Here is a 24,938-nt window from a genome sequence, read left to right as displayed (position 1 = left end):
GGAGGAGGGGGGCGAGGGGAGGGGGAGGAGGGGGGGCGAGGGGAGGGGAGGAGGGGGGCGAGGGGAGGGGAGGAGGGGGGCGAGGGGAGGGGAGGAGGGGGGCGAGGGGAGGGGAGGAGGGGGGGGCGAGGGGAGGGGAGGGAGGAGGGGGGCGAGGGGAGGGGAGGAGGGGGGCGAGGGGAGGGGAGGAGGGGGGCGAGGGGAGGGAGGAGGGGGGCGAGGGGAGGGGAGGAGGGGGGCGAGGGGAGGGGAGGAGGGGGGCGAGGGGAGGGGAGGAGGGGGCGAGGGGAGGGGAGGGGAGGAGGGGGGCGAGGGAGGGGAGGGAGGGGAGGAGGGAGGGGAGGAGGGGGGCGAGGGGAGGGGAGGGGAGGGAGGGGGAGGGGAGGAGGGGGGCGAGGGGAGGGGGAGGGGAGGAGGGGGCGAGGGGAGGGGAGGGGAGGAGGGGGCGAGGGGAGGGGAGGGGAGGGGGGGGCGAGGGGAGGGAGGGAGGGGAGGAGGGTGGCGAGGGGAGGGGAGGGGAGCGATGGGAGGGGGAGGGGATGAGGGGGGCGAGGGGAGGGGAGAGGAGGAGGGGGCGAGGGGAGGGGAGGAGGGGGGCGAGGGGAGGGGAGGGGAGGAGGGGGGCGAGGGAGGGGAGGAGGGGGGCGAGGGGAGGGGAGGAGGGGGGCGAGGGGAGGGGAGGAGGGGGGCGAGGGGAGGGGAGGGATGGGGGGAGGGGAGGAGGGGAGGGGAAGAGGGGGGGCGAGGGGAAGGGAGGGGAGGAGGGGGGCGAGGGGAGGGGAGGGGAGGGGAGGAGGGGGGCGAGGGGAGGAGGGGGGCGAGGGGAGGGGAGGAGGAGGGCGAGGGGAGGGCAGGAGGGGGGCGAGGGGAGGGCAGGAGGGGGGCGAGGGGAGGGGATGAGGGGGGCGAGGGGAGGGGATGAGGGGGGCGAGGGGAGGGGATGAGGGGTGCGAGGGGAGGGCAGGAGGGGGCGAGGGGAGGGCAGGAGGGGGGCGAGGGGAGGGCAGGAGGGGGGCGAGGGGAGGGCAGGAGGGGTCGAGGGGAGAGCAGGAGGGGGGCGAGGGGAGGGCAGGAGGGGGGCGAGGGGAGGGCAGGAGGGGGGCGAGGGGAGGGCAGGAGGGGGGCGAGGGGAGGGCAGGAGGGGGGCGAGGGGAGGGGCGAGGGGAGGGGAGGAGGGGGGCGAGCGGAGGGGAGGGTAGGAGGGGGGCGAGGGGAGGGGAGGGGAGGGGAGGAGGCGGGCGAGGGGAGGGGAAGGGAGGAGGGGGGGCGAGGGGAGGGGAGGGGAGGAGGGGGGCGAGGGGAGGGGAGGAGGGGGGCGAGGGGAGGGGAGGAGGGGGGCGAGGGGAGGGGAGGAGGGGGGCGAGGGGAGGGGAGGAGGGGGGCGAGGGGAGGGGGGCGAGGGGAGGGGAGGAGGGGGGGCGAGGGGAGGGGAGGAGGGGGGCGAGGGGAGGGGAGGAGGGGGGCGAGGGGAGGGGAGGAGGGGGGCGAGGGGAGGGGAGGAGGGGGGCGAGGGGAGGGGAGGAGGGGGGCGAGGGGAGGGGAGGAGGGGGGGCGAGGGGAGGGGAGGAGGGGGGCGAGGGGAGGGGAGGAGGGGGGCGAGGGGAGGGGAGGAGGGGGGCGAGGGGAGGGGGGGAGGGGGGCGAGGGGAGGGGAGGGGAGGAGGGGGGGCGAGGGGAGGGGAGGGGAGGAGGGGGGGAGGGGTGGAGGGGAGGAGGGGGGGACGGGAGGAGGGGGGCGAGGGGAGGGGAGGGGAGGAGGGGGCGAGGGGAGGGGAGGAGGGGGGCGAGGGGAGGGGAGGAGGGGGGCGAGGGGAGGGGAGGAGGGGGGCGAGGGGAGGGGAGGAGGGGGCGAGGGGAGGGGAGGGGAGGAGGGGGGCGAGGGGAGGGGAGGGGAGCGAGGGGAGGGGAGGGGATGAGGGGGGCGAGGGGAGGGGAGAGGAGGAGGGGGGCGAGGGGAGGGGAGGAGGGGGGCGAGGGGAGGGGAGGAGGGGGGCGAGGGGAGGGGAGGGGAGGAGGGGGGCGAGGGGAGGGGAGGGGAGTAGGGGGGCGAGGGGAGGGGAGGAGGGGGGCGAGGGGAGGGGAGGAGGGGGGCGAGGGGAGGGGAGGAGGGGGCGAGGGGAGGGGAGGAGGGGGGCGAGGGGAGGGGAGGGGAGCGAGGGGAGGGGAGCGAGGGGAGGGGAGGGGAGGAGGGGGGCGAGGGGAGGGGAGGGAGGAGGGGGGCGAGGGGAGGGGAGGGGAGGAGGGGGCGAGGGGAGGGGAGGAGGGGGGCGAGGGGAGGGGAGGGGAGATGGGGGGAGGGGAGGAGGGGAGGGGAAGAGGGGGGGCGAGGGGAAGGGAGGGGAGGAGGGGGGCGAGGGGAGGGGAGGGGAGGGGAGGAGGGGGGCGAGGGGAGGGGAGGAGGGGGGCGAGGGGAGGGGAGTGGAGGAGGGGGGCGAGGGGAGGGGAGTGGAGGAGGGGGTCGAGGGGAGGGGAGGGGAGGAGGGGAGCGAGGGGAGGGGAGGGGAGGAGGGGGGCAAGGGGAGGGGAGGAGGGGGGCGAGGGGAGGGGAGGAGGGGAGCGAGGGGAGGGGAGGAGGGGGGGCGAGGGTAGGGGAGGGGAGGAGGGGGGCGAGGGGAGGGGAGGGGAGGAGAGGGCGAGGGGAGGGGAGGAGGGGGGCAAGGGGAGGGGAGGAGGGGGGGGCAAGGGGAGGGGAGGAGGGGGGCAAGGGGAGGGGAGGAGGGGGGCGAGGGGAGGGGAGGGGAGGAGGGGGGCGAGGGGAGGGGAGGGGAGGAGGGGGGCGAGGGGAGGGGAGGGGAGGAGGGGGGCGAGGGGAGGAGGGGGACGAGGGGAGGGGAGGAGGGTGGCAAGGGAAGATGTGGGGAGGGGAGGGGAGGAGGGGGGGGGAGGGGGGCGGGGGCGAGGGGAGGAGGGGGGCGAGGGGAGGAGGGGTGCGAGGGGAGGAGGAGGGGGGCGAGGGGAGGGGAGGAGGGGTGCGAGGGGAGGGGAGGGGAGGAGGGGGGCGAGGGGAGGGGAGGGGAGGGGAGGAGGGGGGCGAGGGGAGGAGGGGGGCGAGGGGAGGGTAGGAGGGGGCGAGGGGCGGGGAGGAGGGGGGCGAGGAGAGGGGAGGAGGGGGGCGAGGAGAGGGGAGGGGAGGAGGGGAGCGAGGGGAGGGGAGGAGGGGGGCGAGGGGAGGGGAGGAGGGGGGCGAGGGGAGGGGAGGAGGGGGGCGAGGGGAGGGGAGGGGAGGAGGGGGGCGAGGGGAGGGGAGGAGGGGGGCGAGGGGAGGGGAGGAGGGGGGCGAGGGGAGGGGAGGAGGGGGGCGAGGGGAGGGGAGGAGGGGGCGAGGGGAGGGGAGGAGGGGGGCGAGGGGAGGGGAGGAGGGGGGCGAGGGGAGGGGAGGAGGGGGGCGAGGGAGGGGAGGAGGGGGGCGAGGGGAGGGGAGGAGGGGGGCGAGGGGAGGGGAGGAGGGGGGCGAGGGGAGGGGAGGAGGGGGGCGAGGGGAGGGGAGGAGGGGGGCGAGGGGAGGGGAGGAGGGGGGCGAGGGGAGGGGAGGAGGGGGGCGAGGGGAGGGGAGGAGGGGGGCGAGGGGAGGGGAGGAGGGGGGCGAGGGGAGGGGAGGAGGGGGGCGAGGGGAGGGGAGGAGGGGGGCGAGGGGAGGGGAGGAGGGGGGCGAGGGGAGGGGAGGAGGGGGCGAGGGGAGGGGAGGAGGGGGGCGAGGGGAGGGGAGGAGGGGGGCGAGGGGAGGGGAGGAGGGGGGCGAGGGGAGGGGAGGAGGGGGGCGAGGGGAGGGGAGGAGGGGGGCGAGGGGAGGGGATGAGGGGGCGAGGGGAGGGGATGAGGGGGGCGAGGGGAGGGGATGAGGGGTGCGAGGGGAGGGCAGGAGGGGGCGAGGGGAGGGCAGGAGGGGGGCGAGGGGAGGGCAGGAGGGGGGCGAGGGGAGGGCAGGAGGGGGGCGAGGGGAGAGCAGGAGGGGGGCGAGGGGAGGGCAGGAGGGGGGCGAGGGGAGGGCAGGAGGGGGGCGAGGGGAGGGCAGGAGGGGGGCGAGGGGAGGGCAGGAGGGGGGCGAGGGGAGGGCAGGAGGAGGGCGAGGGGAGGGCAGGAGGGGGGCGAGGGGAGGGCAGGAGGGGGGCGAGGGGAGGGGCGAGGGGAGGGGAGGAGGGGGGCGAGCGGAGGGGAGGGTAGGAGGGGGGCGAGGGAGGGGAGGGGAGGGGAGGAGGCGGGCGAGGGGAGGGGAAGGGAGGAGGGGGGGCGAGGGGAGGGGAGGGGAGGAGGGGGGCGAGGGGAGGGGAGGAGGGGGGCGAGGGGAGGGGAGGAGGGGGCGAGGGGAGGGGAGGAGGGGGGCGAGGGGAGGGGAGGAGGGGGGCGAGGGGAGGGGAGGAGGGGGGCGAGGGGAGGGGAGGAGGGGGGCGAGGGGAGGGGAGGAGGGGGGCGAGGGGAGGGGAGGAGGGGGGCGAGGGGAGGGGAGGAGGGGGGCGAGGGGAGGGGGGCGAGGGGAGGGGAGGAGGGGGGCGAGGGGAGGGGAGGAGGGGGGCGAGGGGAGGGGAGGAGGGGGGCGAGGGGAGGGGAGGAGGGGGGCGAGGGGAGGGGAGGAGGGGGGCGAGGGGAGGGGAGGAGGGGGGCGAGGGGAGGGGAGGAGGGGGGCGAGGGGAGGGGAGGAGGGGGGCGAGGGGAGGGGAGGAGGGGGGCGAGGGGAGGGGAGGAGGGGGGCGAGGGGAGGGGAGGAGGGGGGCGAGGGGAGGGGAGGAGGGGGGCGAGGGGAGGGGAGGAGGGGGGCGAGGGGAGGGGGGGAGGGGGGCGAGGGGAGGGGAGGGAGGAGGGGGGGCGAGGGGAGGGGAGGGGAGGAGGGGGGGAGGGGTGGAGGGGAGGAGGGGGGGACGGGAGGAGGGGGGCGAGGGGAGGGGAGGGGAGGAGGGGGCGAGGGGAGGGGAGGAGGGGGGCGAGGGGAGGGGAGGAGGGGGGCGAGGGGAGGGGAGGAGGGGGGGCGAGGGGAGGGGAGGAGGGGGGCGAGGGGAGGGGAGGGGAGGAGGGGGGCGAGGGGAGGGGAGGGGAGCGAGGGGAGGGGAGGGGATGAGGGGGGCGAGGGGAGGGGAGGGGAGCGAGGGGAGGGGAGGGGATGAGGGGGGCGAGGGGAGGGGAGAGGAGGAGGGGGGCGAGGGGAGGGGAGGAGGGGGGCGAGGGGAGGGGAGGGGAGGAGGGGGCGAGGGGAGGGGAGGAGGGGGGCGAGGGGAGGGGAGGAGGGGGGCGAGGGGAGGGGAGGAGGGGGGCGAGGGGAGGGGAGGAGGGGGGCGAGGGGAGGGGAGGGGAGGGGGCGAGGTGAGGGGAGGAGGGGGGCGAGGGAAGGGGAGGGGAGCAGGCGAGGGGAGGGGAGTGGAGGAGGGGGCGAGGGGAGGAGGGGGGCGAGGGGAGGGGAGGAGGGGGGCGAGGGGAGGGGAGGAGGGGGGCGAGGGGAGGGGAGGAGGGGGCGAGGGGAGGGGAGGAGTGGGGTGAGGGGAGGGGAGGGGAGGGGGCGAGGTGAGGGGAGGAGGGGGGCGAGGGAAGGGGAGGGGAGGAGGCGAGGGGAGGGGAGTGGAGGACGGGGGCGAGGGGAGGGGAGGGGAGGAGGGGGGCGAGGGGAGGGGAGGGGAGGAGGGGAGCGAGGGGAGGGGAGGAGGGGGGCGAGGGGAGGGGAGGAGGGGGGCGAGGGGAGGGGAGGAGGGGGGCGAGGGGAGGAGGGGGGCGAGGGGAGGAGGGGGGCGAGGGGAGGAGGGGGGCGAGGGGAGGGGAGGAGGAGGGGCGAGGGGAGGGGAGGAGGAGGGCGAGGGGAGGGGAGGAGGAGGGCGAGGGGAGGGCAGGAGGGGGGCGAGGGGAGGGCAGGAGGGGGCGAGGGGAGGGCATGAGGGGGGCGAGGGGAGGGCATGAGGGGGGCGAGGGGAGGGATGAGGGGGGCGAGGGGAGGGGATGAGGGGGGCGAGGGGAGGGCAGGAGGGGGGCGAGGGGAGGGCAGGAGGGGGGCGAGGGGAGGGCAGGAGGGGGGCGAGGGGAGGGCAGGAGGGGGGCGAGGGGAGGGGAGGAGGGGGGCGAGGGGAGGGGAGGAGGGGGGCGAGGGGAGGGGAGGAGGGGGGCGAGGGAGGGGAGGAGGGGGGCGAGGGGAGGGGGAGGGGGGCGAGGGGAGGGGAGGAGGGGGGCGAGGGGAGGGGAGGAGGGGGCGAGGGGAGGGGAGGAGGGGGGCGAGGGGAGGGGAGGAGGGGGGCGAGGGGAGGGGAGGAGGGGGGCGAGGGGAGGGGAGGAGGGGGGCGAGGGGAGGGGAGGAGGGGGCGAGGGGAGGGGAGGAGGGGGGCGAGGGGAGGGGAGGAGGGGGGCGAGGGGAGGGGAGGAGGGGGGCGAGGGGAGGGGAGGAGGGGGGCGAGGGGAGGGGAGGAGGGGGGCGAGGGGAGGGGAGGAGGGGGGCGAGGGGAGGGGAGGAGGGGGGCGAGGGGGAGGGAGGAGGGGGGGCGAGGGGAGGGGAGGGGAGGAGGGGGGCGAGGGAAGGGGAGGGGAGGGGAGGAGGGGGGGAGGGGAGGAGGGGGGCGAGGGGAGGGGAGGGAGGGAGGGGAGGAGGGGGCGAGGGGAGGGGAGGGGAGGAGGGGGCGAGGGGAGGGGAGGGGAGGAGGGGGCGAGGGGAGGGGAGGGGAGGAGGGGGGCGAGGGGAGGGGAGGGGAGGGGAGGAGGGTGGCGAGGGGAGGGGAGGGGAGCGATGGGAGGGGGAGGGGATGAGGGGGGCGAGGGGAGGGGAGAGGAGGAGGGGGGCGAGGGGAGGGGAGGAGGGGGGCGAGGGGAGGGGAGGGGAGGAGGGGGGCGAGGGGAGGGGAGGAGGGGGCGAGGGGAGGGGAGGAGGGGGGCGAGGGGAGGGGAGGAGGGGGGCGAGGGGAGGGGAGGGGAGATGGGGGGAGGGGAGGAGGGGAGGGGAAGAGGGGGGGCGAGGGGAAGGGAGGGGAGGAGGGGGGCGAGGGGAGGGGAGGGGAGGGGAGGAGGGGGGCGAGGGGAGGAGGGGGGCGAGGGGAGGGGAGGAGGAGGGCGAGGGGAGGGCAGGAGGGGGCGAGGGGAGGGCAGGAGGGGGGCGAGGGGAGGGGATGAGGGGGGCGAGGGGAGGGGATGAGGGGGCGAGGGGAGGGGATGAGGGGTGCGAGGGGAGGGCAGGAGGGGGCGAGGGGAGGGCAGGAGGGGGGCGAGGGGAGGGCAGGAGGGGGGCGAGGGGAGGGCAGGAGGGGTCGAGGGGAGAGCAGGAGGGGGGCGAGGGGAGGGCAGGAGGGGGGCGAGGGGAGGGCAGGAGGGGGGCGAGGGGAGGGCGGGAGGGGGGCGAGGGGAGCAGGAGGGGGGCGAGGGGAGGGGCGAGGGGAGGGGAGGAGGGGGGCGAGCGGAGGGGAGGGTAGGAGGGGGGCGAGGGGAGGGGAGGGGAGGGGAGGAGGCGGGCGAGGGGAGGGGAAGGGAGGAGGGGGGGCGAGGGGAGGGGAGGGGAGGAGGGGGGCGAGGGGAGGGGAGGAGGGGGGCGAGGGGAGGGGAGGAGGGGGGCGAGGGGAGGGGAGGAGGGGGGCGAGGGGAGGGGAGGAGGGGGCGAGGGAGGGGGAGGGGGGCGAGGGGAGGGGAGGAGGGGGGCGAGGGGAGGGGAGGAGGGGGGCGAGGGGAGGGGAGGAGGGGGGCGAGGGGAGGGGAGGAGGGGGGCGAGGGGAGGGGAGGAGGGGGGCGAGGGGAGGGGAGGAGGGGGGCGAGGGGAGGGGAGGAGGGGGGCGAGGGGAGGGGAGGAGGGGGGCGAGGGGAGGGGAGGAGGGGGGCGAGGGGAGGGGAGGAGGGGGGCGAGGGGAGGGGGGGAGGGGGGCGAGGGGAGGGGAGGGGAGGAGGGGGGCGAGGGGAGGGGAGGGGAGGAGGGGGGGAGGGGTGGAGGGGAGGAGGGGGGGACGGGAGGAGGGGGGCGAGGGGAGGGGAGGGGAGGAGGGAGGGGGCGAGGGGAGGGGAGGAGGGGGGCGAGGGGAGGGGAGGAGGGGGGCGAGGGGAGGGGAGGAGGGGGGCGAGGGGAGGGGAGGGAGGAGGGGGGCGAGGGGAGGGGAGGGGAGGAGGGGGCGAGGGGAGGGGAGGGGAGGAGGGGGGCGAGGGGAGGGGAGGGGAGCGAGGGGAGGGGAGGGGATGAGGGGGCGAGGGGAGGGGAGAGGAGGAGGGGGGCGAGGGGAGGGGAGGAGGGGGGCGTGGGGAGGGGAGGAGGGGGGCGAGGGGAGGGGAGGGGAGGAGGGGGGCGAGGGGAGGGGAGGTGGGCCGAGTGAGATGGGGGGGGGGAGGAGGGGAGGGGAAGAGGGGGGGCGAGGGGAAGGGAGGGGAGGAGGGGGGCGAGGGGAGGGGAGGGGAGGGGAGGAGGGGGGCGAGGGAGGGGAGGAGGGGGGCGAGGGGAGGGGAGGAGGGGGGCGAGGGGAGGGGAGTGGAGGAGGGGGTCGAGGGGAGGGGAGGGGAGGGGAGGAGGGGAGCGAGGGGAAGGGAGGGGAGGAGGGGGCAAGGGGAGGGAGGAGGGGGGCGAGGGGAGGGGAGGAGGGGGGCGAGGGGAGGGGAGGAGGGGAGCGAGGGGAGGGGAGGAGGGGCGCGAGGGGGGGGAGGGGAGGAGGGGGGCGAGGGGAGGGGAGGGGAGGTGAGGGCGAGGGGAGGGGAGGAGGGGGACAAGGGGAGGGGAGGAGGGGGGGGCAAGGGGAGGGGAGGAGGGGGGCAAGGGGAGGGGAGGAGGGGGGCGAGGGGAGGGGAGGAGGGGGGCGAGGGGAGGGGAGGAGGGGGGCGAGGGGAGGGGAGGGGAGGAGGGGGGCGAGGGAGGAGGGGGGCGAGGGGAGGAGGGGGACGAGGGGAGGGGAGGAGGGGGGCAAGGGGAAGATGTGGGGAGGGGAGGAGGGGGGGGAGGGGAGGGGAGGAGGGGGGCGGGGGCGAGGGGAGGAGGGGTGCGAGGGGAGGAGGGGGGCGAGGGGAGGGGAGGGGAGGAGGGGTGCGAGGGGAGGGGAGGGGAGGAGGGGGCGAGGGGAGGGAGGGGGGAGCGAGGGGAGGGGAGGAGGGGGTCAAGGGGAGGGGAGGGGAGGGGAGGAGGGGGTCAAGGGGAGGGGAGGGGGGCGAGGGGAGGGGGGGCGAGGGGAGGGGAGGAGGGGGGCGAGGGGAGGGGAGGAGGGGGGCGAGGGGAGGGGAGGAGGGGGGCGAGGGGAGGGGAGGAGGGGGGCGAAGGTAGGGGAGGAGGGGGGCGAGGGGAGGGGGAGGAGGGGGGCGAGGGGAGGGGAGGAGAGGGCGAGGGGAGGGGAGGAGGGGGGCGAGGGGAGGGGAGGGGAGGGGAGGAGGGGGGCGAGGGGAGGGGAGGAGGGGAGGGGAGGGGAGGAGGGGGTCGAGGGGATGGGGAGGAGGGGAGGGGAGGGGAGGAGGGGGGCGAGGGGAGGGGAGGAGGGGGGCGAGGGGAGGGGAGGAGGGGGCGGGGGGGAGGGGAGGAAGGGGGCGAGGGGAGGGGAGGAGTGGGGCGAGGGGAGGGGAGGGGAGGGGGCGAGGTGAGGGGAGGAGGGGGGCGAGGGAAGGGGAGGGGAGGAGGCAAGGGGAGGGGAGTGGAGGACGGGGGCGAGGGGAGGGGAGGGGAGGAGGGGAGCGAGGGGAGGGGAGGGGAGGAGGGGAGCGAGGGGAGGGGAGGAGGGGGGCGAGGGGAGGGGAGGAGGGGGGCGAGGGGAGGGGAGGAGGGGGGCGAGGGGAGGGGAGGAGGGGGGCGAGGGAGGGGAGGAGGGGGGCGAGGGGAGGGGAGGAGGGGGGCGAGGGGAGGGGATGAGGGGGGCGAGGGGAGGGGAGGAGGGGGGCGAGGGGAGGGGAGGAGGGGGGCGAGGGGAGGGAGGGGAGGAGGGGGCGAGGGGAGGGGAGGAGGGGGGCGAGGGGAGGGGAGGAGGGGGGCGAGGGGAGGGGAGGAGGGGGGCGAGGGGAGGGGAGGGGAGGGGGCGAGGTGAGGGGAGGAGGGGGGCGAGGGAAGGGGAGGGGAGGAGGCGAGAGGAGGGGAGTGGAGGAGGGGGGCGAGGGGAGGGGAGGGGAGGAGGGGAGCGAGGGGAGGGGAGGGGAGGAGGGGGCGAGGGGAGGGGAGGACGGGGGCGAGGGGAGGGGAGGAGGGGGGCGAGGGGAGGGGAGGAGGGGGGCGAGGGGAGGGGAGGAGGGGGGCGAGGAGAGGGGAGGAGGGGGGCGAGGGGAGGGGAGCAGGGGGCGAGGGGAGGGGAGCAGGGGGCGAGGGGAGGGGAGCAGGGGGGCGAGGGGAGGGGAGCAGGGGGGCGAGGGGAGGGGAGCAGGGGGGCGAGGGGAGGGGAGCAGGGGGGCGAGGGGAGGAGGGGGGCGAGGGGAGGAGGGGGGCGAGGGGAGGGGAGGAGGAGGGCGAGGGGAGGGGAGGAGGAGGGCGAGGGGAGGGCAGGAGGGGGCGAGGGGAGGGCATGAGGGGGGCGAGGGGAGGGCATGAGGGGGGCGAGGGGAGGGCATGAGGGGGGCGAGGGGAGGGGATGAGGGGGGCGAGGGAGGGCAGGAGGGGGGCGAGGGGAGGGGATGAGGGGGCGAGGGGAGGGGAGGAGGGGGGCGAGGGGAGGGGAGGAGGGGGGCGAGGGGAGGGGAGGGGAGGAGGGGGCGAGGGGAGGGGAGGAGGGGGGCGAGGGGAGGGGAGGAGGGGGGCGAGGGGAGGGGAGGAGGGGGGCGAGGGAGGGGAGGGAGGGGGCGAGGTGAGGGGAGGAGGGGGGCGAGGGAAGGGGAGGGGAGGAGGCGAGAGGAGGGGAGTGGAGGAGGGGGGCGAGGGGAGGGGAGGGGAGGAGGGGAGCGAGGGAGGGGAGGGGAGGAGGGGGCGAGGGGAGGGGAGGACGGGGGCGAGGGGAGGGGAGGAGGGGGGCGAGGGGAGGGGAGGAGGGGGGCGAGGGGAGGGGAGGAGGGGGGCGAGGAGAGGGGAGGAGGGGGGCGAGGGGAGGGGAGCAGGGGGGCGAGGGGAGGGGAGCAGGGGGGCGAGGGGAGGGGAGCAGGGGGGCGAGGGGAGGGGAGCAGGGGGGCGAGGGGAGGGGAGCAGGGGGGCGAGGGGAGGGGAGCAGGGGGGCGAGGGGAGGAGGGGGGCGAGGGGAGGAGGGGGGCGAGGGGAGGGGAGGAGGAGGGCGAGGGGAGGGGAGGAGGAGGGCGAGGGGAGGGCAGGAGGGGGCGAGGGGAGGGCATGAGGGGGGCGAGGGGAGGGCATGAGGGGGGCGAGGGGAGGGCATGAGGGGGGCGAGGGGAGGGGATGAGGGGGGCGAGGGGAGGGCAGGAGGGGGGCGAGGGGAGGGCAGGAGGGGGGCGAGGGAGGGCAGGAGGGGGGCGAGGGGAGGGCAGGAGGGGGGCGAGGGGAGGGGAGGAGGGGGGCGAGGGGAGGGGAGGAGGGGGGCGAGGGGAGGGGAGGAGGGGGGCGAGGGGAGGGGAGGAGGGGGGCGAGGGGAGGGGAGGAGGGGGGCGAGGGGAGGGGAGAGGGGGGGCGAGGGGAGGGGAGGAGGGGGGCGAGGGGAGGGGAGGAGGGGGGCGAGGGGAGGGAGGAGGGGGCGAGGGGAGGGGAGGGAGGGGGCGAGGGGAGGGGAGGAGGGGGGCGAGGGGAGGGGAGGAGGGGGGCGAGGGAGGGGAGGAGGGGGGCGAGGGGAGGGGAGGAGGGGGGCGAGGGGAGGGGAGGAGGGGGGGCGAGGGGAGGGGAGGAGGGGGGCGAGGGAAGGGGAGGGGAGGGGAGGAGGGGGGGAGGGGAGGAGGGGGGCGAGGGGAGGGGAGGGGAGGGGAGGAGGGGGGGAGGGGAGGAGGGGGGCGAGGGGAGGGGAGGGGAGGAGGGGGCGAGGGAGGGGAGGGGAGGAGGGGGCGAGGGAGGGGAGGGAGGAGGGGGGCGAGGGGAGGGGAGGGGAGGGGAGGAGGGTGGCGAGGGGAGGGGAGGGGAGCGAGGGGAGGGGAGGGGATGAGGGGGGCGAGGGGAGGGAGAGGAGGAGGGGGGCGAGGGAGGGGGAGGAGGGGGGCGAGGGGAGGGGAGGGGAGGAGGGGGGCGAGGGAGGGGAGGAGGGGGGCGAGGGGAGGGGAGGGGAGATGGGGGGAGGGGAGGAGGGGAGGGGAAGAGGGGGGGCGAGGGGAAGGGAGGGGAGGAGGGGGGCGAGGGGAGGGGAGGGGAGGGGAGGAGGGGGGCGAGGGGAGGAGGGGGGCGAGGGGAGGGGAGGAGGAGGGCGAGGGGAGGGCAGGAGGGGGGCGAGGGGAGGGCAGGAGGGGGGCGAGGGGAGGGGATGAGGGGGGGCGAGGGGAGGGGATGAGGGGGGCGAGGGGAGGGGATGAGGTGTGCGAGGGGAGGGCAGGAGGGGGCGAGGGGAGGGCAGGAGGGGGGCGAGGGGAGGGCAGGAGGGGGCGAGGGAGGGCAGGAGGGGGGCGAGGGGAGAGCAGGAGGGGGGCGAGGGGAGGGCAGGAGGGGGGCGAGGGGAGGGCAGGAGGGGGGCGAGGGGAGGGCAGGAGGGGGGCGAGGGGAGGGCAGGAGGGGGGCGAGGGGAGGGCAGGAGGGGGGCGAGGGGAGGGCAGGAGGGGGGCGAGGGGAGGGCAGGAGGGGGGCGAGGGGAGGGCAGGAGGGGGGCGAGGGGAGGGCAGGAGGGGGGCGAGGGGAGGGGCGAGGGGAGGGGAGGAGGGGGGCGAGCGGAGGGGAGGGTAGGAGGGGGCGAGGGGAGGGGAGGGGAGGGGAGGAGGCGGGCGAGGGGAGGGGAAGGGAGGAGGGGGGCGAGGGGAGGGGAGGCGAGGAGGGGGGCGAGGGGAGGGGAGGGGAGGAGGGGGGCGAGGGGAGGGGAGGAGGGGGGCGAGGGGAGGGGAGGAGGGGGGCGAGGGGAGGGGAGGAGGGGGGCGAGGGGAGGGGGGCGAGGGGAGGGGAGGAGGGGGGCGAGGGGAGGGGAGGAGGGGGGCGAGGGGAGGGGAGGAGGGGGGCGAGGGGAGGGGAGGAGGGGGCGAGGGGAGGGGAGGAGGGGGGCGAGGGGAGGGGAGGAGGGGGGCGAGGGGAGGGGAGGAGGGGGGCGAGGGGAGGGGAGGAGGGGGGCGAGGGGAGGGGAGGAGGGGGGCGAGGGGAGGGGAGGAGGGGGGCGAGGGGAGGGGAGGAGGGGGGGCGAGGGGAGGGGGGGAGGGGGGCGAGGGGAGGGGAGGGGAGGAGGGGGGCGAGGGGAGGGGAGGGGAGGAGGGGGGGAGGGGTGGAGGGGAGGAGGGGGGGACGGGAGGAGGGGGGCGAGGGGAGGGGAGGGGAGGAGGGGGCGAGGGGAGGGGAGGAGGGGGGCGAGGGGAGGGGAGGAGGGGGGCGAGGGGAGGGGAGGAGGGGGGCGAGGGAGGGGAGGGGAGGAGGGGTGCGAGGGGAGGGGAGGGGAGCGAGGGGAGGGGAGGGGATGAGGGGGGCGAGGGGAGGGGAGAGGAGGAGGGGGGCGAGGGGAGGGGAGGAGGGGGCGAGGGGAGGGGAGGAGGGGGGCGAGGGGAGGGGAGGGGAGGAGGGGGGCGAGGGGAGGGGAGGAGGGGGGCGAGGGGAGGGGAGGGGAGATGGGGGGAGGGGAGGAGGGGAGGGGAAGAGGGGGGGCGAGGGGAAGGGAGGGGAGGAGGGGGGCGAGGGGAGGGGAGGGGAGGAGGGGGGCGAGGGGAGGGGAGGAGGGGGGCGAGGGGAGGGGAGGAGGGGGGCGAGGGGAGGGGAGTGGAGGAGGGGGTCGAGGGGAGGGGAGGGGAGGGGAGGAGGGGAGCGAGGGGAAGGGAGGGGAGGAGGGGGGCAAGGGGAGGGGAGGAGGGGGGCGAGGGGAGGGGAGGAGGAGGGCGAGGGGAGGGGAGGAGGGGAGCGAGGGGAGGGGAGGAGGGGCGCGAGGGAGGGGAGGGGAGGAGGGGGGCGAGGGGAGGGGAGGGGAGGTGAGGGCGAGGGGAGGGGAGGAGGGGGACAAGGGGAGGGGAGGAGGGGGGGGCAAGGGGAGGGGAGGAGGGGGCAAGGGGAGGGGAGGAGGGGGGCGAGGGGAGGGGAGGAGGGGGGCGAGGGGAGGGGAGGGGAGGAGGGGGGCGAGGGGAGGAGGGGGACGAGGGGAGGGGAGGAGGGGGGCAAGGGAAGATGTGGGGAGGGGAGGAGGGGGGGGAGGGGAGGGGAGGAGGGGGGCGGGGGCGAGGGGAGGAGGGGTGCGAGGGGAGGAGGGGGGCGAGGGGAGGGGAGGGGAGGAGGGGTGCGAGGGGAGGGGAGGGGAGGAGGGGGGCGAGGGGAGGGGAGGGGGGAGCGAGGGGAGGGGAGGAGGGGGTCAAGGGGAGGGGAGGGGAGGGGAGGAGGGGGTCAAGGGGAGGGTAGGGGGGCGAGGGGAGGGGAGGGGGGGCGAGGGGAGGGGAGGAGGGGGGCGAGGGGAGGGGAGGAGGGGGGCGAGGGGAGGGGAGGAGGGGGGCGAAGGGAGGGGAGGAGGGGGGCGAGGGGAGGGGAGGAGGGGGGCGAGGGGAGGGGAGGAGAGGGCGAGGGGAGGGGAGGAGGGGGGCGAGGGGAGGGGAGGGGAGGGGAGGAGGGGGCGAGGGGAGGGAGGAGGGGAGGGGAGGGGAGGAGGGGGGCGAGGGGAGGGGAGGAGGGGGGCGAGGGGAGGGGAGGAGGGGGGCGGGGGGAGGGGAGGAAGGGGGCGAGGGGAGGGGAGGAGGGGGGCGAGGGGAGGGGAGGAGGGGGGCGAGGGGAGGGGAGGAGGGGGCGAGGGGAGGGGAGGAGGGGGCGAGGGGAGGGGAGGAGGGGGGCGAGGGGAGGGGAGGAGGGGGGCGAGGGGAGGGGAGGAGGGGGGCGAGGGGAGGGGAGGAGGGGGGCGAGGGGAGGGGAGGAGGGGGGCGAGGGAGGGGAGGAGGGGGGCGAGGGGAGGGGAGGAGGGGGGCGACGGGAGGGGAGGAGGGGGGCGAGGGGAGGGGAGGAGGGGGGCGAGGGGAGGGGAGGAGGGGGGCGAGGGGAGGGGAGGAGGGGGGCGAGGGGAGGGGAGGAGGGGGGCGAGGGGAGGGGAGGAGGGGGGCGAGGGGAGGGGAGGAGGGGGGCGAGGGGAGGGGAGGAGGGAGGGGAGGGGAGGGGGAGGAGGGGAGGGGAGATGGGGGAGGGGAGGGGAGATGGGGGAGGGGAGGAGGGAGGGGAAGAGGGGGGGCGAGGGAAGGGAGGGGAGGTTGGGGGCGAGGGGAGGGGAGGGGAGCGGAGGAGGGGGCGAGGGGAGGGGAGGAGGGGGGCGAGGGGAGGGGAGGAGGGGGCGAGGGGAGGGGAAGGGAGGAGGGGGGCGAGGGGAGGAGGGGGGCGAGGGGAGGAGGGGGACGAGGGGAGGGGAGGAGGGGGGCAAGGGAAGATGTGGGGAGGGGAGGGGAGGGGGGGGGAGGGGAGGGGAGGAGGGGGGCGGGGGCGAGGGGAGGAGGGGTGCGAGGGGAGGAGGAGGGGGGCGAGGGGAGGAGGGGTGCGAGGGGGGGGAGGGGAGGAGGGGGGCGAGGGGAGGGGAGGAGGGGGGCGAGGGGAGGGTAGGAGGGGGCGAGGGGAGGGGAGGAGGGGGCGAGGGGAGGGGAGGAGGGCGAGGGGAGGGGAGGAGGGGGCGAGGGGAGGGGAGGAGGGGGGCGAGGAGAGGGGAGGAGGGGGCGAGGGGAGGGGAGGGGAGGAGGGGAGCGAGGGGAGGGGAGGAGGGGGGTGAGGGGAGGAGAGGAGGGGGCGAGGGGAGGGGAGGAGGGGGGCGAGGGGAGGGGAGGAGGGGGCGAGGGGAGGGGATGGGAGGAGGGGGCGAGGGGGCGAGGGGAGGGGAGGAGGGGGGCGAGGGGAGGGGAGGAGGGGGGCGAGGGGAGGGGAGGAGGGGGGCGAGGGGAGGGGAGGAGGGGGGCGAGGGGAGGGGAGGAGGGGGGCGAGGGGAGGGGAGGAGGGGGGCGAGGGGAGGGGAGGGGGGCGAGGGGAGGGGAGGAGGGGGGCGAGGGGAGGGGAGGAGGGGGGCGAGGGGAGGGGAGGAGGGGGGCGAGGGGAGGGGAGGAGGGTGGCGAGGGGAGGGGAGGAGGGGGGCGAGGGGAGGGGAGGAGGGGGGCGAGGGGAGGGGAGGAGGGGGGCGAGGGGAGGGGAGGAGGGGGGCGAGGGGAGGGGAGGAGGGGGGCGAGGGGAGGGGAGGAGGGGGGCGAGGGGAGGGGAGGAGGGGGGCGAGGGGAGGGGAGGATGGGGGCGAGGGGAGGGGAGGAGGGGGGCGAGGGGAGGGGAGGAGGGGGGCGAGGGGAGGGGAGGAGGGGGGCGAGGGGAGGGGAGGAGGGGGGCGAGGGGAGGGGAGGAGGGGGCGAGAGGAGGGAAGGGGGGGGGGAGGGGAGGGGGGCGAGGGGGGGGGAGGAGGGGGTCGAGGGGAGGGGAGGAGGGGGGCGAGGGGAGGGGAGGAGGGGGGCGAGGGGAGGGGAGGAGGGGGGCGAGGGGAGGGGAGGAGGGGGGCGAGGGGAGGGGAGGAGGGGGGCGAGGGGAGGGGAGGAGGGGGGCGAGGGGAGGGGAGGAGGGGGGTGAGGGGAGGGGAGGAGGGGGGCGAGGGGAGGGGAGGAGGGGGGGCGAGGGGAGGGGAGGAGGGGGGCGAGGGGAGGGGAGGGGAGGAGGGGGGGCGAGGGGAGGGGAGGGGAGGAGGGGGGGAGGGGGGGAGGGGAGGAGGGGGGCGAGGGGAGGGGAGGGGAGGAGGGGGCGAGGGGAGGGGAGAAGGGGGGCGAGGGGAGGGGAGGAGGGGGGCGAGGGGAGGGTAGGAGGGGGCGAGGGGAGGGGAGGAGGGGGCGAGGGGAGGGGAGGAGGGGGGCGAGGAGAGGGGAGGAGGGGGGCGAGGGGAGGGGAGGGGAGGAGGGGAGCGAGGGGAGGGGAGGAGGGGGGCGAGGGGAGGGGAGGAGGGGGGCGAGGGGAGGGGAGGAGGGGGGGCGAGGGGAGGGGAGGAGGGGGGCGAGGGGAGGGGAGGAGGGGGGCGAGGGGAGGGGAGGGGAGGAGGGGGGCGAGGGGAGGGGAGGGGAGGAGGGGGGGAGGGGGGGAGGGGAGGAGGGGGGCGAGGGGAGGGGAGGGGAGGAGGGGGCGAGGGGAGGGGAGAAGGGGGGCGAGGGGAGGGGAGGAGGGGGGCGAGGGGAGGGTAGGAGGGGGCGAGGGGAGGGGAGGAGGGGGCGAGGGGAGGGGAGGAGGGGGGCGAGGAGAGGGGAGGAGGGGGGCGAGGGGAGGGGAGGGGAGGAGGGGAGCGAGGGGAGGGGAGGAGGGGGGCGAGGGGAGGGGAGGAGGGGGGCGAGGGGAGGGGGGCGAGGGGAGGGGAGGAGGGGGGCGAGGGGAGGGGAGGGGCGAGGGGAGGGCAGGAGGGGGGCGAGGGGAGGGGAGGAGGGGGGCGAGGGGAGGGGAGGATGGGGGGGGAGGGGAGGGGATGAGGTGGGCGAGGGGAGGGGAGGGGAGGAGTGGGCGAGGGGAGGGGAGGGGAGGAGGGGGAGGGGAGGGGAGGAGGAGGAGGGGAGGGGAGGGGGAGGAGGGGAGGGGAGGGTAGGGGAGAAGGAGGGGGCGAGGGGAGTGGAGAGGAGGGAGAGAAACTGTTCATGATGGATTTTGGTCTACAAGGGAGTCAGCGTAATGGGCTGAAGGGCTAATTTCTGTTCCCACACTAAAACACTAGAAATGAGAAGTGAGCAGTTTATTAACATAATTTCAGCACCGAGATGCATGCAGCGCACTGCAGACTAATGTTGCTGGTTATAGGGTTTATCGAAATGTAAACATTTCCCCTGTTCCCAAAGATAATGCAGTTTGTGCTCAGATATATTCAGCATGTGAATATCACATGAAATAATCTGCAGTCAGGGAGATTTACGTCAATCTATATATTACAGATGCAGCAGACAAATCCATGGTGAACAGCCTTATAAATACAGTGCTAATCAGACTTTTGGCTGCCAACTGAGGTGGATGTAAAAGATCCCGTGGCACTATTCAAAGGAAGAGAGGCGACGCTGCCAGTGCCTTGGTCAACACTTGTCCCTCAACCAACAGCACTAAAAAAAAGCAGAGAACCTGGCCATTCCTCGGCTGGTTCAGGGTGCTGGCTATGTGTGGATTTAATTACCGTTATGCCACTGCATTTCAAACAGTAATCTCTTGTAAAGCTCTTTCGCAAGTCAGGAAGACAAGATAACAGCATGTAACGCCAACTAAATAAATGGACTGAGCAACACACTGCACTGAAAGTAACTTTGTTATTGCAAAATAACGAGCCAACACCTTCTACTCACCAACATTCTTCAGCTTGAGGAACAGAATGGATTCCAGGTCAAATTCTCCACTTCTTGACTTGAGCAGCTCCACTGTGATTTTTACATTTTTATCTGTTGAAAACAAAGAGAAACAGAAAAGAAATGCTGGATGAGCACAGGTTCGATGAACGGGGGATGCTCGAAGGGTCGGGGGAGGGATCAGGTGTAGTGTCGGTGGGAGCCGGGGGTCAGGCGGTGGGGCAGTCAGCTGTTAGAGGGATCAATGGGGTGGTCAGGGGGGTTCGGTGGAGGAGTCAGTGAGCGGGGTCAGGGGTCAGGGTGTGGAGGGGGGTCGGATGAGTGGGGGCAGTGAGTCGGGTCAGGGATCAGTGGGGGGGCAGTGAGCAGGGTCAGTGAGCGGGGTCAGGGGTCAGGGTGTGGAGGGGAGTAGGATGAGTGGGGACAGTGAGTCGGGTCAGGGATCAGTGGGGGGCAGTGAGCAGGGTCAGTGAGCGGGGTCAGGGTGTGGAGGGGGGTCGGATGAGTGGGGCAGTGAGTCGGGTCAGGGATCAGTGAGAGGCAGTGAGCAGGGTCAGTGAGCAGGGTCAGGGGTCAGGGGTTAGGGTGTGGAGGGGGGTCGGATGTGTGGGGGCAGTGAGTCGGGTCAGGGATCAGTGGGGGGCAGTGAGCGGGGTCAGGGATCAGTGGGGGGCAGTGAGCAGGGTCAGTGAGCGGGGTCAGGGGTCAGGGTGTGGAGGGGGGTCGGATGAGTGGGGGCAGTGAGTCGGGTCAGGGATCAGTGGGGGGCAGTGAGCGGGGTCAGGGATCAGTGGGGGGCAGTGAGCAGGGTCAGTGAGCGGGGTCAGGGGTCAGGGTGTGGAGGGGGGTCGGATGAGTGGGGGCAGTGAGTCGGGTCAGGGATCAGTGGGGGGCAGTGAGCAGGGTCAGTGAGCGGGGTCAGGGGTCAGGGTGTGGAGGGGGGTCGGATGAGTGGGGGCAGTGAGTCGGGTCAGGGATCAGTGGGGGGGCAGTGAGCAAGGTCAGTGAGCGGGGTCAGGGGTCAGGGTGTGGAGGGGGGTCGGATGTGTGGGGGCAGAGAGTCGGATCAGGGATCAGTGGAGGGCAGTGAGCGGGGTCAGGGATCAGTAGGGGTTAGTGAGCAGGGTCAGGGATCAGTGGGGGGCAGGGAGCAGGGTCAGGGATCAGTGGGGGACAGTGAGCGGGGTCAGGGATCAGTGGGGGGCAGTGAGCGGGGTCAGGGATCAGTGGGGGGCAGTGAGCGGGGTCAGGGATCAGTGGGGGGCAGTGAGCAGGGTCAGGGATCAGTGGGGGGCAGTGAGCGGGGTCAGGGATCAGTGGGGGGCAGTGAGCAGGGTCAGGGATCAGTGGGGGGCAGTGAGCAGGGTCAGTGAGCGGGGTCAGGGGTCAGGGTGTGGAGGGGGGTCGGATGAGTGGGGACAGTGAGCGGGGTCAGGGATCAGTGGGGGGCAGTGAGCGGGGTCATGGATCAGTGGGGGGCAGTGAGCGGGGTCAGGGATCAGTGGGGGGCAGTGAGCGGGGTCAGGGATCAATGGGGGGCAGTGAGCGGGGTCAGGGATCAGTGGGGGGCAGTGAGCGGGGTCAGTGATCAGTGGGGGGCAATGAGCGGGGTCAGGGATCAGTGGGAGGCAGTGAGCGCGGTCAGGGATCAGTGGGGGGCAGTGAGCGGGGTCAGGGATCAGTGGGGGGCAGTGAGCGGGGTCAGGGATCAGTGGGGGGCAGTGAGCGGGGTCAGGGATCAGTGGGGGGCAGTGAGCGGGGTCAGGGATCAGTGGGGGGCAGTGAGCTGGGTCAGGGATCAGTGGGGGGGCAGTGAGCGGGGTCAGGGTTCAGTGGGGGGCAGTGAGCGGGGTCATGGATCAGTGGGGGGCAGTGAGCGGGGTCATGGATCAGTGGGGGGCAGTGAGCGGGGTCAGGGTTCAGTGGGGGGCAGTGAGCGGGGTCATGGATCAGTGGGGGGCAGTGAGCGGGGTCAGGGATCAGTGGGGGGCAGTGAGCTGGGTCATGGATCAGTGGGGGGCAGTGAGCGGGGTCAGGGATCAGTGGGGGGCAGTGAGCGGGGTCAGGGATCAATGGGGGGCAGTGAGCGGGGTCAGGGATCAGTGGAGGGCAGTGAGCGGGGTCAGTGATCAGTGGGGGGCAGTGAGCGGGGTCAGGGATCAGTGGGAGGCAGTGAGCGCGGTCAGGGATCAGTGGGGGGCAGTGAGCGGGGTCAGGGATCAGTGGGGGGCAGTGAGCGGGGTCAGGGATCAGTGGGGGGCAGTGAGCGGGGTCAGGGATCAGTGGGGGGCAGTGAGCTGGGTCAGGGATCAGTGGGGGGCAGTGAGCTGGGTCAGGGATCAGTGGGGGGGCAGTGAGCGGGGTCAGGGTTCAGTGGGGGGCAGTGAGCTGGGTCAGGGATCAGTGGGGGACAGTGAGCGGGGTCAGGGATCAGTGGGGGACAGTGAGCGGGGTCAGGGATCAGTGGGGGGCAGTGAGCGGGGTCAGGGATCAGTGGGGGGGCAGTGAGCGGGGTCAGGGATCAGTGGGGGGCAGTGAGCGGGGTCAGGGATCAGTGGGGGGCAGTGAGCGGGGTCAGGGATCAGTGGGGGGGCAGTGAGCGGTGTCAGGGATCAGTGGGGGGCAGTGAGCGGGGTCAGGGATCAGTGGGGGGCAGTGAGCGGGGTCAGGGATCAGTGGGGGGCAGTGAGCGGGGTCAGGGATCAGTGGGGGGCAGTGAGCAGGGTCAGGGATCAGTGGGGGGCAGTGAGCAGGGTCAGTGAGCGGGGTCAGGGGTCAGGGTGTGGAGGGGGGTCGGATGAGTGGGGACAGTGAGCGGGGTCAGGGATCAGTGGGGGGCAGTGAGCGGGGTCATGGATCAGTGGGGGGCAGTGAGCGGGGTCAGGGATCAGTGGGGGGCAGTGAGCGGGGTCAGGGATCAGTGGGGGGCAGTGAGCGGGGTCAGGGATCAGTGGGGGGCAGTGAGCGGGGTCAGGGATCAGTGGGGGGCAGTGAGCTGGGTCAGGGATCAGTGGGGGGCAGTGAGCTGGGTCAGGGATCAGTGGGGGGGCAGTGAGCGGGGTCAGGGTTCAGTGGGGGGCAGTGAGCGGGGTCATGGATCAGTGGGGGGCAATGAGCGGGGTCAGGGTTCAGTGGGGGGCAGTGAGCGGGGTCATGGATCAGTGGGGGGCAATGAGCGGGGTCAGGGTTCAGTGGGGGGCAGTGAGCGGGGTCATGGATCAGTGGGGGGCAGTGAGCTGGGTCAGGGATCAGTGGGGGGCAGTGAGCGGGGTCAGGGATCAGTGGGGGGCAGTGAGCGGGGTCGGGGTCGGGGTCGGGGCCGACCCGCGGTGTGAAGCGTCCCTCACCCGCTCTCTCCGCCTCCATCCCCGCCGCACGGAGCCGTGGCCCGGGTGACTGTCCGGGGCCTCGGCCTCACGCTCAGACGCTCTCCCGCTCGGTACCGAATGGCTCCGGCCCGCAGTGACCGAGCCCCGCCGCAAGGTTCATCCAGGGCCCGGCCCGGTATCCGGGCAACTGCGGCTGTGCTGCTTGACGGCAGAAGGGAAATTTCACGACACCGCTGGGGAGGGGAGGAGTGGGGCTGGGGTGGAGGAGGGGGCTGCTGGGGAGTGGGGTTGTGGCAGTGGGAGGGAATGGGTTGGCTGAGGGAGGAGGAATGGGGCTTAGGTTGAGTGGGGTTTGGGGGGGTGGGAGAGGGGAGGGGAATGAGTTTTGGGTGGGGGTTGAGAAGGAGTGGGGATGGGGGGGAGTGGGAGTAGGGCTGGGGAGGGGGAGGGGTAGGGTGAGTGGAGTTTGAGGGGAGGAGGAGGAGTGGGGTCGGGCGAGAGGAGGAACAGTGGGCTGTGGGTTTGAGGTGGGGGGTGAGTGGGATTCTGGGGGTGGGGAAGAGTGGGGTGGGGTGGGGGGGAGTGGGACTGGAGGGAGTCGGGTTGGAGGGGGGAGTGGGGCTGGGTGGGGGTGGTGAAGTGGGGGTGGGGTGGGAGAGTGCGGAGGGTCTGGGGCCGGTTGATGAGTTGCCACTCTCCAGCATTTTCCTGGTATCTCCCGGTTTACACTTTAATCCCATGGACACTGCTGTGGGCACCTCGGGGAAAGTCATCGCAGTGTTGAAATAAAATTGTGTGTATTTTTATTTTACTTTCTTTCAACATTTTTATTCGTGACAAAATATATTGGAGATGACTAAAAAATACTGTTTGATCGGGTGGAGCAGTTGGAGGCATGCGATCAAGCAATGGTAGCTCCAGGAATATCATTGTTATCATCGGCAATCCCTTGAAATGAGGATAGAAACATAGAAAATAGGTGCAGGAGCAGGCCATTTGGCCCTTCAAGCCTGCACCACCATTCAATATGATCATGGCAGAACATGCAACTTCAGTACCCCATTCCTGCTTTCTCTCCTTACCCAATGATCCCTTTAGCCGTAAGGGCCATATCTAACTCCCTTTTGAATATATCTAATGAACTGGCCTCAACAACTTTCTGTGGTAGAGAATTCCACAGGTTCACAATTCTCTAAGTGAAGAAGTTTCTCCTCATTTCGGTCCTCGATGGCTTACCCCTTATCCTTAGACTGTGACCCCTGGTTCTGGACTTCCCCAACATCGGAAACATTCTTCCTGCATCTAACTTGTCCAATCCTGTCAAGATTTTATATGTTTCTATGAGTTCCCCTCTCATTTTTTTAAATTCCACTGAATATAAGCCTAGTGGATCCAGTTTTTCTACACATGTCATTCCTGCCATCCCGGGAATCAGTCTGGTGAACCTTCGCTGCACTCCCTCAATAGCAAGAATGTCCTTTCTCAGATTAGGAGACCAAAACTGTACACAATATTCAAGGTGTGGCCTCACCAAGGCCCTGTACAACTGCAGCAAGACCTCCCTGCTCCTATATTCAAATCCTCTCGCTATGAAGGCCAACATGCCATTTGCTTTCTTTACTGCCTGCTGTACCTGCATGTCTACTTTCAATGACTGTGGTATCATGACACCTAGGTCTCGTTGCACCTCCCCTTTTACTAATCTGTCACCTTTCAGATAATAATCTGCCTTCCTGTTTTTGCCACCAAAGTGGATAACCTCACATTTATCCACATTATACTGCATCTGCCATGCATTTGCCCACTCACCTAACCTGTCCAAATCACCCTGCAGCCTCTTAACAGCTCACACTGCCACCCAGCTTAGTGTCATCTGAAAACCTGGAGATATTACATTAAATTCCTTTGTCTAAATCATTAATGTATATTGTAAATAGCTGGGTTCCCAGCACTGAACCTTGCGGTACCCCACTGGTCACTGCCTGCCATTCTGAAAAGGACCCGTTTATTCCTATTCTTTGCTTCCTGTCTGCCAACCAGTTCTCTATCCACTTCAATACATTACCCCCAATCCCATACGCCTTAATTTTGCACACTAATCTCTTGTGTGGGACCTTGTCAAAAGCCTTTTGAAAGTCCAAATACACCACATCCACTGGTTCTCCCTTATCCACTCTCCTAATTACATGCTCAAAAAATTCTAGAAGATTTGTCAAGCATGATTTCCCTTTCATAAATCCATGCTGACTTGGACCGATCCTGTCACTGCTTTCCAAATGTGCTGCTATTTCATCTTTAATAATTGATTCCAGCATTTTCCCAACTACCAATGTCAGGCTAACCGGTCTATAATTCCCTGTTTTCTCTCTCCCTCCTTTTTTAAAAAGTGGGATTCCATTAGCTACCCTCCAATCCATAGCAACTGATCCAGATGACTTGCTTCAATGCCGAAAAGGGATGAGTTCACAGGTGTATCAATGAAGGACCGAATATTCCAGATCCCAAACTACATCCTGAAGGGTGGAAGATGCCTGTGCGTGGATTTAATTTAACGTGGGGTGGCCGTTGCACACGAGTCACCACACGGGCTTGACAGAGCTAGGTCTTGGTCCAGTGAGAAGGATTAACCAGGACAACTGGAGACCTCCTCTGCTGCACGGGCCTAGTGCGCACACATATCGGAGTGTGGGCTGGCCCGTGCTGCCCCTGGGCCCTCGCCTCAATCCGGGAACACACTCGCTCGCCCCCACTGTTGGCCATCCATTTGGATAAACATTTGTGGGGAGCATGCAACAAATATCCACCATCTGCTTTCAGTGGGCCAATCTCTTGAACAGATATACAAGTTTGTAAAATTATCCACATTGCATCATTACCGAAGTAGCAAAATGTAATTTATTTAACTGGTGGAAGTTACTTGGACACAAATGAGATGCACAAGGTTAAAAATTATTTTCACGACAAGGAACATAGGAACAGGAGGAGACCATTCAATCCCTCGAGCCTATTCCGCCATTCAATTAGATAATGGCTGATATAGAAACATAGAAATTTACAGCGCAGAGGAGGCCATTTCGGTCCATCATGTCCACGCCGGCCGACAAAGAGCCGCACAGCCCTCGGTCAGCAGCCCTGAAGGTTACATATAAACCTATGAACAAAGGCAGAAAGACAAAAAGCACCCAGCCCAACCAGTCCGCCTCACACAACTGCGACACCCCTTATACTGAAACATTCTACACTCCACCCCAACCGGAGCCATGTGATCTCCTGGGAGAGGCAAAAGCCAGATAAATATCCAGGCCAATTTAGGGAGAAAAACATCTGGGAAAATTCCTCTCTGACCCATCCAGCTGATCGACATTAGTCCAGGAGATCACCCTGGCTGTATTCTATTCCCTGCAGTACTTACATTATATCTGCACCGTCCAACAAAAGGTTATCC

The 24,938-nt window shown here is 73.1% G+C and overlaps 1 protein-coding gene across 1 annotated transcript in view; it reads right to left on the bottom strand.

Moving 5' to 3' along the window:
* lrrc61 (leucine rich repeat containing 61) overlaps nucleotides 1-21,691 on the bottom strand; it is a 71,243-nt gene extending 49,552 nt beyond the window's left edge. The window contains exons 1-2 of the mRNA XM_070864229.1: nucleotides 21,512-21,691; nucleotides 18,165-18,257 (exon numbers count right to left, since the gene is read on the bottom strand). Coding sequence (XP_070720330.1) covers nucleotides 18,165-18,257; nucleotides 21,512-21,530 — 112 coding nt within the window. The 5' untranslated portion in view covers nucleotides 21,531-21,691. The remainder of the gene's footprint in view (nucleotides 1-18,164; nucleotides 18,258-21,511) is intronic.
* Nucleotides 21,692-24,938: the final 3,247 nt, after the last annotated feature.

The sequence above is a fragment of the Pristiophorus japonicus genome, chromosome 21 (assembly GCF_044704955.1).
Source record: "Pristiophorus japonicus isolate sPriJap1 chromosome 21, sPriJap1.hap1, whole genome shotgun sequence".
Classification (NCBI taxonomy): domain Eukaryota; kingdom Metazoa; phylum Chordata; class Chondrichthyes; family Pristiophoridae; genus Pristiophorus; species Pristiophorus japonicus.
The sequence above is the reverse complement of the archived record's forward strand: the minus strand, read 5'-3'. Positions and strand labels throughout refer to the sequence as shown.